This window comes from Podarcis raffonei, chromosome Z (genome assembly GCF_027172205.1).
Source record: "Podarcis raffonei isolate rPodRaf1 chromosome Z, rPodRaf1.pri, whole genome shotgun sequence".
In the NCBI taxonomy this organism is placed as follows: Eukaryota; Metazoa; Chordata; class Lepidosauria; order Squamata; family Lacertidae; genus Podarcis; species Podarcis raffonei.
In genome coordinates this window covers 51,026,463-51,040,379 of record NC_070621.1, presented here as the reverse complement: position 1 = coordinate 51,040,379, position 13,917 = coordinate 51,026,463, and the positions used below count along the sequence as shown (strand labels likewise).

Below are 13,917 nucleotides of genomic sequence, written 5' to 3'. Positions count from 1 at the left end.
ATAACAAAAAAAAGAGGTGAAAATGAATTAATTCGCAGGGAAACTGCCCAGCTCTGCATTTTAGTCACCAGAAGTTCAACCTCTGGGTGGGGAAGGATTTGAATCCAGAGCCCACGGGCCGACCCCTGGATCTTTGGACATCTGCCTTGTCACAAGAGATGTCTCTGGAACAGCTGGTGGAACACCTGAAGGTTAGGGTAGGGGCTGCAATGAATTCTTTTTTAAAAATTGGATTTTTAAAATTTATTTTTAAAAAAATAAAATTTATTTTAAATAACATTTTTGTTATTGTTATTAGGTTCTGGTGTTTCTTGTGGTTTTTTTTTAACTTTAAGTGTTATTTTTAACAATGAATGGAATAGTTGTAACATTTAAAATCTATTTTTTTAAAAAGGCGTTGGAAAAATTATTATTGTGATGTTGTGAATGGCCCTTGATGGAATTTCAGCCTCCCCCCCCCGAAATTCGCTTTCTTACTGGTTTGTGGGGTCAGCATTGAAGAAGGCCCCGCGGCCACAACTGGGGCGCTTGGCCCCATAAAATCGTTTATTTCCGAGACCCAGACCATAATCTGCTGGAAGTCTGCAGCTACAGTGGGACCGACATATGAAATTTCCAATTTTCCAGAAATACTGTAATCGAAAGAGGCACTGAATGACTATCAAAAATTTATCACTTAATGAATGAATGAATGAATTAATGAATGAATGAATGCATAAATCTTTGCGTCAGCCCTCGCCCATCGCAACAAAACAATACGAATGATTGAATCTTGATTTGCCTCAGTCCTCGGCCATCGCTTTCCCGCCCTTTCCCCCCCCTTCCCGCCGGCCCTTGCGCGCGGCACCCCTCAGCCTTTCGCTGAGGCGAGCCGAGTGTCCTCCAGAGCGCGTGCGCGTCAGCCGATGGAGCGCGCGCATTTCTTTCGCGGAGGCGAGTGTCCTTCAGAGCGCACGCGCGCCAGCAGACGGAGCGCGCGCATTTCCTTAGGTGAGGCGCCGAGTGTACTCCAGTGCGCATGCGCGCCACCCAATCTACTGCAGTGTGTTGGCTTTCTCGCGGAGGAGGGATACACGCGAACGGTCTCGGTTCTTGGCAGCCGTTTCGGCTTCTCTAGCCCTGGATACTTCGGCGTCTCGCCTCCCTTCTTCTTTTCAACTTCTCATCCGGAGGAAGGGAAGCGCGCCGCCACCCCCCCCAAGGCGCGGGAAGCGGTGGGACTACATTGTCGAAAGGAGATCCGGTTCCGGCTAGCGCTTTCCTCCGCGCGCGCCCCGACCGCCATTTCGCAAGTTGCCGCTGCCGCTGACGGACGGGGAGCTGAGTCGCCGGAGCCATGGCAGCCTCCGTGGGCAACGTTGCCGACAGCACAGGTACTGGAGGAGAAGGAGGCGCTTAGCCCCTCAGGGGAGAGCCACGAGGCGCGCGCGAGTCCCCGGATGTGACGGAGGTCTTTCCCCTCAGGCGGCCGGCCTGGGCCCGGTAGGCCCGAGCGCCTTTTGGGCCCCGAAAGGGCGCAGAGCGGCGAAGGAGCCTCTCCGTCGGGGTCGGACTGAGAAGGAGGATGAGGCCGGGGGGGGGGGAGGTACGCCGGCTTGGCCCCCGGCGGGGAGAGGGCCGGCCCGCGGTGGAGGTGTGGCGGGTGGCGCCGCCTTGGCTACCCCCGGAGGCTGAGGCCCTCCAGCTGTTTTGGGACTACACCTCCCATCATCCCTAGCTAACAGGACCAGTGGCCAGGGATGCTGGTAATTGTGGCCTCAAATCATCTGGATTTCGCCTATGCCTGGTCTAGTGACAACCACAACAACAATTGATGGTGATGATTATAAATTAATTATTTATACCCCGCCCATCTGCTTTTTAAAAATAATAATAATTTTTATTCATTTGACATACAGTCACATTGCATGACCTCATGTCCTCGTATCAAATCTCTTTGGCTCTGCTGAGCCTCCCTTCCACCCGATGGTTTTTACAAACTTCCATTTTGCCTCCTATGCATTTCACATCCTTTCCTATTCTTGTGATGTCGTTCCCGAAGTTATTCCATTATGCATCCTGAATTCGGTCCCAGTTTCTTCTGGCAAAACTTCAGATCCCCCTGCTAATGATGTTGATTGCTTACAGTTGTCTTTCAAATGTAATGTAAATTTATTCCAGTCTTTGTGGAAGGCTTGCTGGTTCTGGATTCTTCCCCGTCAGTTTCACCTATACCAGGCATGGCCAAACTTGACCCTCCAGCTGTTTTGGGATTATAATTCCCATCATCCCTGACCACTGGTCCTGTTAGCTAGGGATGATGGGAGTTGTAGTCCCAAAACAGCTGGAGGGCTGAGTTTGGGGATGCTTAACCTATACCCTGCCCATCTGCCTGGGTTTCCCCAGCCACTCTGGGCGGCTCCCAGCAAAATATTAAAATACCCATTTTGTCTGGCTGCAAATCTTACTTTTTAGGGGATCTTCTTTTCACTAAGCCAAATAAATAGGAGTAGGAGAGGCGCTCTTGCTTCTTTCCGCTCTCTTATTGTTTGCTCTCTCTCTCTTTCACGCTTGTTTTGACGCAGGTGATGCACAAGGAGAGCCTGTGTTGAGTTCACTTTGCCTATAGAACCTATGCTCAGTAGGCCTGAAAGAACGTCTCCACCCTGGAGGCCAGGGTTCCTTTCCAGAGGGCCTTTCCAGGGAACCAGGCAGAGGGCCTTCTTGGTGTTGGCCCCCCGCCCTGTGGAATGCCCTCCCATCAGATGTCGAGGAACTCAAGAATTAAAGAAATTGGGGGGAAATACAGTCTTATACACAGAAAAATACAGTCACTAGGCAGGGTAGCAGCTGTTTGTTGGGGTGGGTTGAGGAGCCTCTGTGCCTATCTGCAGCCCTGGAACCCAGCTTGACCAAACCACCCCCTGGGGCAAATAGATAAACAGACAGATTTACGCTTCTTAGATCTGCTCATCTGGGGTTGCTGGTTCACCCCCCCAAAAAAAAATCTGAATATCCTAAATTACCTGGCTGAAGACTGTTGGTTTATTGAGGAAAGAGAGTCGCACAATCTAGTCCAGGGATCAGCAAACTTTCTAAGCTGACGGCCAGTCTACTGTTCATCAGACCTGGGGGAGGGGGGACTAAAAAAATTTTTGGGGATGGGGAATGAACGAATTCCTATGCCCCACAAATCACCCAGAGATGCATTTAAAATAAAAGGACACATTCTACTAATGTAAAAACATGCTAATTCCTGGATAGTCCACGGGCCAAATGAGAAGGTGATTGGCCTGGATCCAGCCCCTGGGCCTTAGTTTGCCTACCCATGATCTAGTATTTGGATACCATTAGTGTTTGTTTTTTCTCTCCACCCTAAGCTGCACCTCTTTGTTCCTACCTCTATTGTGGACCGGCAAAGCAGGATGGAATTTTTTTTACTGTTTTGTTATTTTCCTTAGAGAAATTTCCATTTCTAAAAATGCATTGCTTTGTAAAGAGGAAGCACAATGAATGGATGTCAACCACATGAGGCAGTTCAGATTCACTTCTTGGAGATCATTATCCACAGCAAGCATGTACTGTATAGTGCTGTACGAAACTCAGGTGTTCTCAGCTCCTAGTAGATTTGGGGCACTGGAAAACCTTCGCATTCAAAATTTCCCAGAAAACTCAGATTAATCACCTATTTTGGAAATGTACATCCAGGTTTTTTTCCTTTAATTTTTTTGGGGGCCCCCAGGAGAGTGGGGCCCTAAGTTAGAGCTTGTTTAGCTTATACGTAAATCCAGCACTGGCATAGAGAAAGAAATAGATAGATAAATAATAGATTGATAGATAGATTAAATAGATGATTGATTGATGATGCATAGAGGGCCGGATTTAGGTTTGATGAGGGCCTAAGCAACTGAAGGTAATGGGGCCCTTTCTGTGTCCAGCTGTCCTTTGTGAACAACAAATTGTTGCTGTTTTTTGTGTTGAATACATGCTATATGGTAACTTATGGACCTGATAGGTATCTAAAGCCATTTGCACATCACAAATAGGAGCCGACACAACACCAAGCACTGTTGTTGTGTGTCAGTTTTATTTTATTCGTTTTTTATCTTATATTTTGGAAATGTACATCCAGGTTTCTTTCCTTTAATGTTTTTGGGGCCCCCAAGAGAGGGGGGCCCTATGCTAGAGCTTGTTGAGCTAATATGTAAATCTGGCCCTCGGTGGTTTACTTGCAAAGGCCCTATGTAGGTAGTGTGACATGTGAATGTGATGTAGTATAAATCTCAGCTCATAGTCGAGTGCTGTGCCTGGTCATTGGCAGCACATGAAAATAAAAAAATAGGTCTACGCAGTTGAAATTCAGCTCTAGGTGTCAACCTGCTCTGCTGATCTTGTTTACTGACCTCGTAATAAGTAGCCGGCTTGAAAGGAAAATTACAGAGAAGTCGATGTTGTGCAAGATTACATCCAGCCTGGATGATAGAGGTGATGGTCCTAACTCCTTAAGAAGCCATCTGCTCATTGCATATTCTCATTTAACTATAGCAGGCTTCCTCAAACTCGGCCCTCCAGATGTTTTTAGCCCACAACTCCCACGATCCCTAGCTAGCAGGACCAGTGGTCAGGGATGATGGGAATTGTGGTTTCAAAACATCTGGAGGGCCAAGTTTGAGGAAGCCTGAACTGTAGTGTGTGGTTGCTTTTGTTTTTGAACAAAAGAAACAGACATATTTGAAACACAGTTGCAGTCAGGGGTTCCACAAAGCCCCTCCAGGAGCAGCAGAGAATATAGGTATAATAATCGTAATAATAATTTATTATTTCTACCCTGCCCATCTGGCTGGGTTTCCCCAGCCATTCTGGGTGGCTTCCAGCAGAAGATTTAAAATACCGTATGTTTCGCTCCATAGGGCGCATCTAGTTTTTTTGGGGGGGGGGAATAAACCCCCCCCAGCCCCAAAGAGCAAAGAAGCCAAGACAGCGAGCGGGATCCATCCTGCTCGCTGTCTTGGCTTCCTCTTTAGCCGTGCGCAACCTCTCCAGCCGGGAGAGGCTGCGCGAGCTTGTGGGGCTGGGGGCGAGGGAAGAACGAGCTTCCCCCGACCCCAGAACGGGTCGGGGAGCGGCAACCTCGCCTTTGCTCCCAGAGCTTGCGGGGCTGGGGACTTCAGGCTTGCGGATAGCTGCCTGAAGCCCGGGGAGCACAGCGGGAGTTGGCCCTGCGCTCCCCGGGCTTCAGGCTGCTATCCGCGAGTCTTCGGAGCTATCCAAAGGCTTGCGGATAGCTGCCTGAAGCCTGGAGAGCGAGAGGGGTCGGTGCGCACCGACCCCTCTCCCTCTCCAGGCTTCAGCGAAAGCCTGCATTCGCTCCATAGGATGCGCACACATACACACACACATTTCCCCTTCATTTTTGGAGGGGGAAAAGTCTGTCCTATAGAGCGAAAAATACGGTACATTAAAACATCAGTCACTTAAAACTCAAAGGGTTGGGATTGATGTCCCTTTACATTGCCTGGAAGAAAGAGACGAGTTTGTGGTCAATATTTGCTATATGTCCTAATGTCAACCACTAGAACTTTTTGATCTCGGTTGGAAAACGGTTCAAAGTGTCCAAACGAAAAATTCTGTATATACAGGCAATTCTCAACTTAGCTTGGGGGTTACGTTTGCTCAAACGGCATCTTGTGAATCCACCTTGGGGACGATGGAGAGTGGGATCGCCAAAGGCACATGGCCCTTTAATTTTTTTTAATTCCGGGAAGTTTTAAATGACTGATATTTAAAAGTATTTTTAATCTTTTGTTGGAAGCTGTCCACAGTGGCTTACTATTATTAGCCAAGCATGTCAAGCTGAATGTGTGCAGGTGAAATGTGCGTCAGCTGTGAGTTACATCTTTTATGGCAAAAGTCTGCTTCAGAGTATATGATGAAGTGTGTATTACACATGAAAGCTCATACCTTGAAAGCTTATGTTTAGTTGATCTTTAAGGTTGCCTACCCCTGCTCTTATTATTGACAAGTGGAGGAAGGTTTTCTTTTTGGAGTGATAAAATGTGTTTTATTTACAGAAAGGTTCAACCTTGCTGGCATCCTCTTAATATTGACAATGGGGAGGAAGGCTTCATTTTTGGAATAATAACTTTTCAGAGTCCTTTTTACAGTTCTATCTAAAATGACTGATTTGGTTCTACTATTAGAAATACATAGACCGATAATTATGAAATCATGGTGAGGTTTCATAAGTTAACGGTTTATATTTGGACAACTTTTCTGCTGTACTTGATTGGAAGGAGAGAAAAACATTTCCTTCATAACAATTTAAACAATTTATTTAACTAAAAAATAACATGGTAGCATATGTATCCATGTTTGTTAACTGATGCGGTTAACTTTTTTTAAAAATAAAAACAACAACAACCTTAGACTGAGTTTTAGCACACATGAAAATCTTAAAACAAATCCTTATTTCCTTCAGTCTAAGTTTATAGCCTTTGGACTATAACTTAAATAGAAAACTATCTTCAGAAAGATTTTTCCTCCAAAAGCATTTTATTTGAAAAGTCTGATTTTTATTTTATTTTTTAAATCATTGATTTTTATCTACCCTGAGTAGGAGCAGTCGCCCTTAAGAAAAAGATGCCGGAATGGGCCTGTATATATATGCCTTTTTTCCTTTCAATTCTCAAATATCTTCACCTAGCTCAAGATTGTCATCTGAACAAGCCAAATGTTCAGCTCAGAATCAATCACTGTCAATCCATCGTTTGAAAAATAAGACTTTGGAGCCTTTTTGCCCCCAAATGAGAACTAGACGTTCCGTTTTGTTGACTGCAACTTTGGTCTAAGGAGCCATTTGGCGCCTAGCTTATATATCTGAGTTTCGAACACTATCTGGTTTAGTATCAAATTAGTTGGGGTGGGCTGTATGTTCAGATTCCTGAATTTTGGCATTTGGCCTAGAGGACTCTTCCAACTCAAGAATTCTAGGATTTTATGGCACTGGAAGGGATCGAATGAAATGAAAGGTGACTGATCCCTTTGACCATGGGTAGGCAAACTAAGGGCCAGGGGCTGGATGCGTCCTAATCACCTTCTCAATCCTGCCTTCGGATGGTCCGGGAATCAGTGTGTGTACATGAGTAGAATGTGTGCTTTTCTTTAAAATGCATCTCTGGGTGATTTGTGGTGCCTGCTTGGTGTTCTTGACATGAGTAGAACATGTGCTTTTATTTAAAATGCATTTGTGGGGCATAGGAATTTGTTCATTTCCCCCCCTCCAAAATATAGTCCTGCCCACCACATGGTCTGAGGGACAGCGGACCAGCCCCCTGCAGAAAAAGTTTGCTGACCCCTGATATAAGCATTTAATCAAGCACAGTTGTCTTTTGTGTTTACTTGGGGAGTTCGACTTATCCCAGAGTTTCACTCACAAAATTGAGTCAAATGAAGCTTTCAAATCGATGAAGGCTGCGTAAAGCCCACCACACAGTTTCTTAGCATACTTTTCTATGAGATGTGCAGCAGCAGCAGCAACAACAACAACAATTTATTATTATTTATACCCCACCCATCTGGCTCAGTTTCCCCAGCCCAGACTCAGGCCCAGTTCATAATAATAATAATAATAATAATTTATTATTTCTACCCCACCCATCATTCCCCCCCAAAAAATATAGTCCGGCCCCCCACAAGGTCTGAGGGACAGTGGGCCGGCCCCCTGCTGAAAAAGTTTGCTGACGGCTGGTGTAGCCTGTATGGCTTCCCCAGCTGCCTACATGCAGCTCATTCCTGTTGCCCTCTTCCCAATGCTTCTACGTCAAAGAAGGTCAGAAGGCGCCCACCATGATCGCGCCTTCCTTCCACCAGATTATACCTTAAAGCGGGCTTCCTCAAACTCTGCACTCCAGATGTTTTTGGCCTACTACTCCCATCATACCTAGCTTGCACGACCAGCAGTCAGGGATGATGGGCACTGTAGTCTCCAAACAGCTGGAGGGCCAAGTTTGGCTGCCACTGCTCTAGATCAGGCATGGCCCAACTCGGCCCTCTAGCTGTTTGGAGACTACAACTCCAATTGACCCTAGCTAACAGGACCAAGGGTCAGGGATGATAGTTTGCTGACCCCTGCTTTTGACATTTAGCTGATCTGTTTGTGTTCGCCTGGCAGACCCCCTTAGGGTTTTGCATCACGCCAAGCATTTCACCTTTTTATTTGCACACTGCCATCTGTCCTCTTTTGCCTCCCCTCTTCTAACTTTTTGTTTCCCCCCTCCAAATGTCTTGGTGATCCTTCAGAACCAACAAAACGTCTGCTTTCCTTCCAAGGGCTGGCAGAGTTGGCTCACCGGGAGTACCAGGCAGGAGACTTTGAAGCGGCTGAGAGGCACTGCATGCAACTGTGGAGACAGGAGCCCGACAACACCGGCGTCCTGTTGCTGCTCTCATCCATTCACTTCCAATGTCGCAGGCTGGACAGGTAGGAGGTTGGGGCCTTTCAAAGTAATAATAATAAAACCATAATACATTTCATTTGTATCCCACCCTCCCCTGCCGAAACTGGGCTCAGAGTGGCTAACAGGCGTCCTCAACCTCAGCCCTCAGATGTTTTTTGGCCTACAACTCCCTAGTTAGCAGGACCAGTGGTCAGGGATGCTGGGAATTGTAGTTTCAGAACAGCAGGAGGGCCGAGGTTGAGGAACCCTGGGCTAACATCATAGAAATAATAAAATAAAATAAATGGTCCAGTGGCACCTTAGAGACCAACTCAGTTTGTTCTGGGTCTAAGCTTTACGTCGGCATGTGCCCTTCTTCAGATACACAGAAACCGAAGTCTAGTATGAAAGAGGCCTCCCAGCGTTCTCACAGGCCCATATAAGAGCAGCGCACACAGTTGGGCCTGATGAGCGTTTACTGTTCCCAACCCTAATCCTGCGGAAAGCCATCTAATTGGATTTGAATTTGATCCTGACTTGTTTGCAGGAGGTAATTTCGTTACTGCTTGATTTTATACCAGTGTTACATATTTGGTGTTAGCCTCCCTGAGCCCAGGTTCGGATGGGGAGGGCGGGATACAAATAAAAGTTTATTATTTATTATTATTAACCAGACCCTGATAGATAGTGGGAGGGTGGGGCGGGGTTTTTTCCCCAAAGGGTAGTAGGACTCAATGGGTATGGTCAACCTGTGGGCGACTGTGAACGACTGCAATTAGTCCAATAGGAAAAAGCAAGGGAGAGTATGCAGATGACCAAAAATAGCCGGGGGGGAAATAAAAATTGTCCAGTAGCACCTTAGACACTAACTCAGTTTGTTCTTGGTCGAAGCTTTCGTGTGCAGGCGCCCTTCTTTAGATACAGTGAAACAGAAGTCCCCTGACCTGATATGTAGTAGGAGGGTGGGGTGGGGTATTTCTCAGAAGGGTAGTAGGAGATGGGTGATTTTATGGTTCCCAAAAGAAAACCTTCCTCTGCTTGTCCATATTGAAAGGATGCCAGCAAAGCTGAACCTTTTCCTAAAAAAGGATTACAGACCTGTGCCTCCATGATTGACATCTTCTTAATACTTGTAGTCAATAATAATAACAACACTTGGCTGTTGTGCGCAGGCAGACTTCTTCAGATACACTGAAGCGGAAGTCCCCAGACCCTGATATATAGTGGGAGGGGAGTCCCCAGACCCTGATATATAGAGGGAGGGGAGTCCCCGGACCCTGATATATAGAGGGAGGGGAGTCCCCAGACCCTGATATATAGAGGGAGGGGAGTCCCCGGACCCTGATATATAGAGGGAGGAGAAGTCCCCGGATCCTGATATATAGTGGGAGGGGAGTCCCCGGACCCTGATATACAGAGGGAGGGGAGTCCCCGGACCCTGATATATAGAGGGAGGGGAGTCCCCAGACCCTGATATATAGAGGGAGGGGAGTCCCCAGACCCTGATATATAGAGGGAGGGGAGTCCCCAGACCCTGATATATAGTGGGAGGGGAGTCCCCAGACCCTGATATATAGAGGGAGGGGAGTCCCTGGACCCTGATATATAGAGGGAGGAGAAGTACCCAGACCCTGATATATAGAGGGAGGGGAGTCCCCGGACCCTGATATATAGAGGGAGGGGAGTCCCCGGACCCTGATATATAGAGGGAGGAGAAGTCCCTAGACCCTGATATATAGTGGGAGGAGAAGTACCCAGACCCTGATATATAGAGGGAGGGGAGTCCCCGGACCCTGATATACAGAGGGAGGGGAGTCCCCGGACCCTGATATATAGAGGGAGGGGAGTCCCCGGACCCTGATATATAGAGGGAGGAGAAGTCCCCAGACCCTGATATATAGTGGGAGGGGAGTCCCCAGACCCTGATATATAGTGGGAGGGGAGTCCCCAGACCCTGATATATAGAGGGAGGGGAGTCCCCGGACCCTGATATATAGAGGGAGGGGAGTCCCCAGACCCTGATATATAGAGGGAGGGGAGTCCCCGGACCCTGATATATAGAGGGAGGAGAAGTCCCCGGATCCTGATATATAGTGGGAGGGGAGTCCCCAGACCCTGATATATAGAGGGAGGGGAGTCCCCAGACCCTGATATATAGAGGGAGGGGAGTCCCCAGACCCTGATATATAGTGGGAGGGGAGTCCCCAGACCCTGATATATAGAGGGAGGGGAGTCCCTGGACCCTGATATATAGAGGGAGGAGAAGTACCCAGACCCTGATATATAGAGGGAGGGGAGTCCCCGGACCCTGATATATAGAGGGAGGGGAGTCCCCGGACCCTGATATATAGAGGGAGGAGAAGTCCCTAGACCCTGATATATAGTGGGAGGAGAAGTACCCAGACCCTGATATATAGAGGGAGGGGAGTCCCCGGACCCTGATATACAGAGGGAGGGGAGTCCCCGGACCCTGATATATAGAGGGAGGGGAGTCCCCGGACCCTGATATATAGAGGGAGGAGAAGTCCCCAGACCCTGATATATAGTGGGAGGGGAGTCCCCAGACCCTGATATATAGTGGGAGGGGAGTCCCCAGACCCTGATATATAGAGGGAGGGGAGTCCCCGGACCCTGATATATAGAGGGAGGGGAGTCCCCAGACCCTGATATATAGTGGGAGGAGAAGTACCCAGACCCTGATATATAGAGGGAGGGGAGTCCCCGGACCCTGATATATAGAGGGAGGGGAGTCCCCAGACCCTGATATATAGAGGGAGGGGAGTCCCCGGACCCTGATATATAGAGGGAGGAGAAGTCCCCAGACTGATATATAGAGGGAGGGTGGGGCGGGGGTTTTCTCCAAAGGGTAGTAGGACTCCGTGGGTATGGTCAACCTGTTGGCAACTGTGAACGACTGCAATTAGTCCTGCAGGAAAATGCAAGGGATGGTTTGCAGATGACCAAAAATAGCTTTAGCTTATGCAATGAGACAAGAATCCAATATTTCTAGTCAGACCAGGTCTCTCCATAGTTTTCAGTTTAGTAATAAGTTGCAATTCAGCAATTCAGTTGACTTATCATTAAACTGCAAACTATGGAGAGACCTGGTCTTAATAGAGATATTGGATTCCTGTCTCATTACATGTGCTAACCATTTGCATACTATTCCTTGCTTTCTCCTGTAGGACTAAAGTGGTACCTTGGGTTAAGAACTTAACTTGTTCTGGAGGTCTATCCTTAAGCTGAAACTGTTCTTAACCTGAATTACTGTGTCCAAATTAACAAAAATTTTGTCAAAGAGATGTAAAACAGCAAGAATTGTCTCAAAATCACATAATTGCCTCATGATATCCAACTGGTGTGGGATTATTTGTATGTTGTGTGTATTATGAGTTATTATGTAGTAATGCTAAAATGTGTCTGACAGTATGTCATTTCCACAAAGAGGGGGACCCAATTGTGTGTAATTGCTTTTATGTTCAGTGTATGGTGTCTTATTGTTTACACCCCAATGGAGGATTCTCGTGCATTTTATGCTTTCTAATAGATCAGGCTATTGCGTAGTCCAATATTATGACCACATTTCCTTGTCCCACCTGGCACTTTGCCAACCTTCCCTACCCATTTTAAAATGGGTTAAAACTCGCTTTACCAAGGAGAAGCTTCAGGATCCATGAAACACCAGATTCATGAAGGCATATATGCCTTGATTTAGCAGGAATGATCCCTTATAGAGTTAAATTGACTACATTGGACAAGTACCCTTTTTCCGGAATAGTGTTTTTTGTTTGTTTATTTGTTTTACAGATTGATTTGAAAAGTTGAGAACCATGGGGCTATATAAATTCTAATTGGACTCAGTTTGAATAAGGCAAGTGTATCCAGGCTGCAAGGGGACATGGGTGGCGCTGTGGGTTAAACCACAGAGCCTAGGACTTGCCGATCAGAAGGTGGGGGTTCAAATCCCCGCGATGGGGTGAGCTCCCGTTGCTCGGTCCCTGCTCCTGCCAACCTAGCAGTTTGAAAGCACCTCAAAGTGCAAGTAGCTAAATAGGTACCGCTCCGGCGGGAAGGTAAACAGCATTTCCGTGCGCTACTCTGGTTCGCCAGAAGCGGCTTAGTTATGCTGGCCACATGACCCGGAAGCTCCCTCGGCCAATAAAGCGAGATGAGCGCCGCAACCCCAGAGTCGGTCACGACTGGACCTAATGGTCAGGCGTCCCTTTACCTTTTTATCCAGGCTGCAACTAGCTTTTTGGTCCCTTAAGAGCAAGTGAGCAATTTCCCAGGAGTGGAAGACATGAGCCTTTGATAATAAAATCCCATAGAAAGGCCAAGGCAAAGACAAGGCTACGTGGCCAAAATGAAAGCCCTAAGGGGATTCATCAGGGATTGTTGTTGCTGTGGTATGGTGAAGCTAACTTTGACGCCTGAGAACATGCAAAAAAAGGCAGAAACAAAACTAACTGCATTTTTCAGTCATTAGTGGACCTTCCTGCTAAGTGTATAAAGCATAGACCACTATTGAGTAAATGTTTCTCCCAAAGTGTTAGAATGCCACAAGTAATTTAGTAACAAAATGCAACATGCGTTATTTTTATGTGATATCCTATATTTACACAAAGGCATCCACTTACAACATACCATGTTATTATTTGTGGGGCAAAATTTTTTAAGAAAAAATTACATCCTCAAAGGGGGGAATTGTTATAATAATTTTAAGGTCTTAGATATATAATAAATGTTCATAAATGTACCAAAGAAGCATGTACATAAATATATAAACCACATGTCTGGAGCAGCACAGGAATACAGTCCTGAAACCATTTTGACTCCCAAACTGACCAAATGTTTCTCTGCAAGGAGGGAGAGGGTGAGGGAACCTTCCCATTGTCTCATGAGTTAAGTGATTACCATCTCAAAGGAATGGCCAGACTATCAGGAAAGGCAATCAGATAAGGCATTATCAGATAACCTGGCAGACACAAGATAAAGCACTCAGATTTCTGTTGTCGACCGCCTTTTCTATGATGTAGGTATGATGTATCTGGGGGGGTGGTCTTGGGCTACACTCCTTCTGTGATGTATATATGATGTTTCTGGGGGTGGTCTTAAGCTCCAGGGCAGGGAATTTCAAAATGTCTATATAAGGGGAGGCACACCTTTGTTCTGGGTCCTCCTCACCTCTCCTGTGTGTGAGGGGAGTACCCTGTTGCAACAGCTTTAATAAAGATCAGGCTTACGAACTGCTTTACTTCTCAATATTCTCTCATTGGCCTCTGTTATTTTCTCCTACTGATGGAAAACCTACAAAGGATTCTATAAGGGCTCTTCTGTACCCCATAAGGGAATAAGGGCAGGTTTTGTTTAAAACAGTACCACTTTAGCTAATGGGCCTCCCACTGCTGCTGTGCCGCTGCCATGCATTTCTGCTCTCATCCTGAAGTAAAGGTCTTAACCCGAAGTACTATTTCTGGGTTAGCGAAGTCTGTAACCTGAAGCG

General features: G+C 46.7%; 2 protein-coding genes across 4 annotated transcripts in view; one reads left to right on the top strand and one right to left on the bottom strand.

Moving 5' to 3' along the window:
- The window catches only part of LOC128406711 (P2R1A-PPP2R2A-interacting phosphatase regulator 1-like), a 328,756-nt gene that overhangs the window by 20,356 nt on the left and 294,483 nt on the right, over nucleotides 1–13,917 (bottom strand). The window lies entirely within an intron of this gene.
- LOC128406697 (UDP-N-acetylglucosamine--peptide N-acetylglucosaminyltransferase 110 kDa subunit) overlaps nucleotides 1,023–13,917 on the top strand; it is a 79,539-nt gene continuing 66,644 nt past the window's right edge. Inside the window, exons 1-2 of one of the 2 annotated variants that reach the window (XM_053374273.1) lie at nucleotides 1,023–1,373; nucleotides 8,278–8,458. In XM_053374273.1, coding sequence (XP_053230248.1) covers nucleotides 1,337–1,373; nucleotides 8,278–8,458 — 218 coding nt within the window. In that variant the 5' untranslated portion in view covers nucleotides 1,023–1,336. The remainder of the gene's footprint in view (nucleotides 1,374–8,277; nucleotides 8,459–13,917) is intronic. The other variant, XM_053374274.1, reaches the window with a different exon arrangement.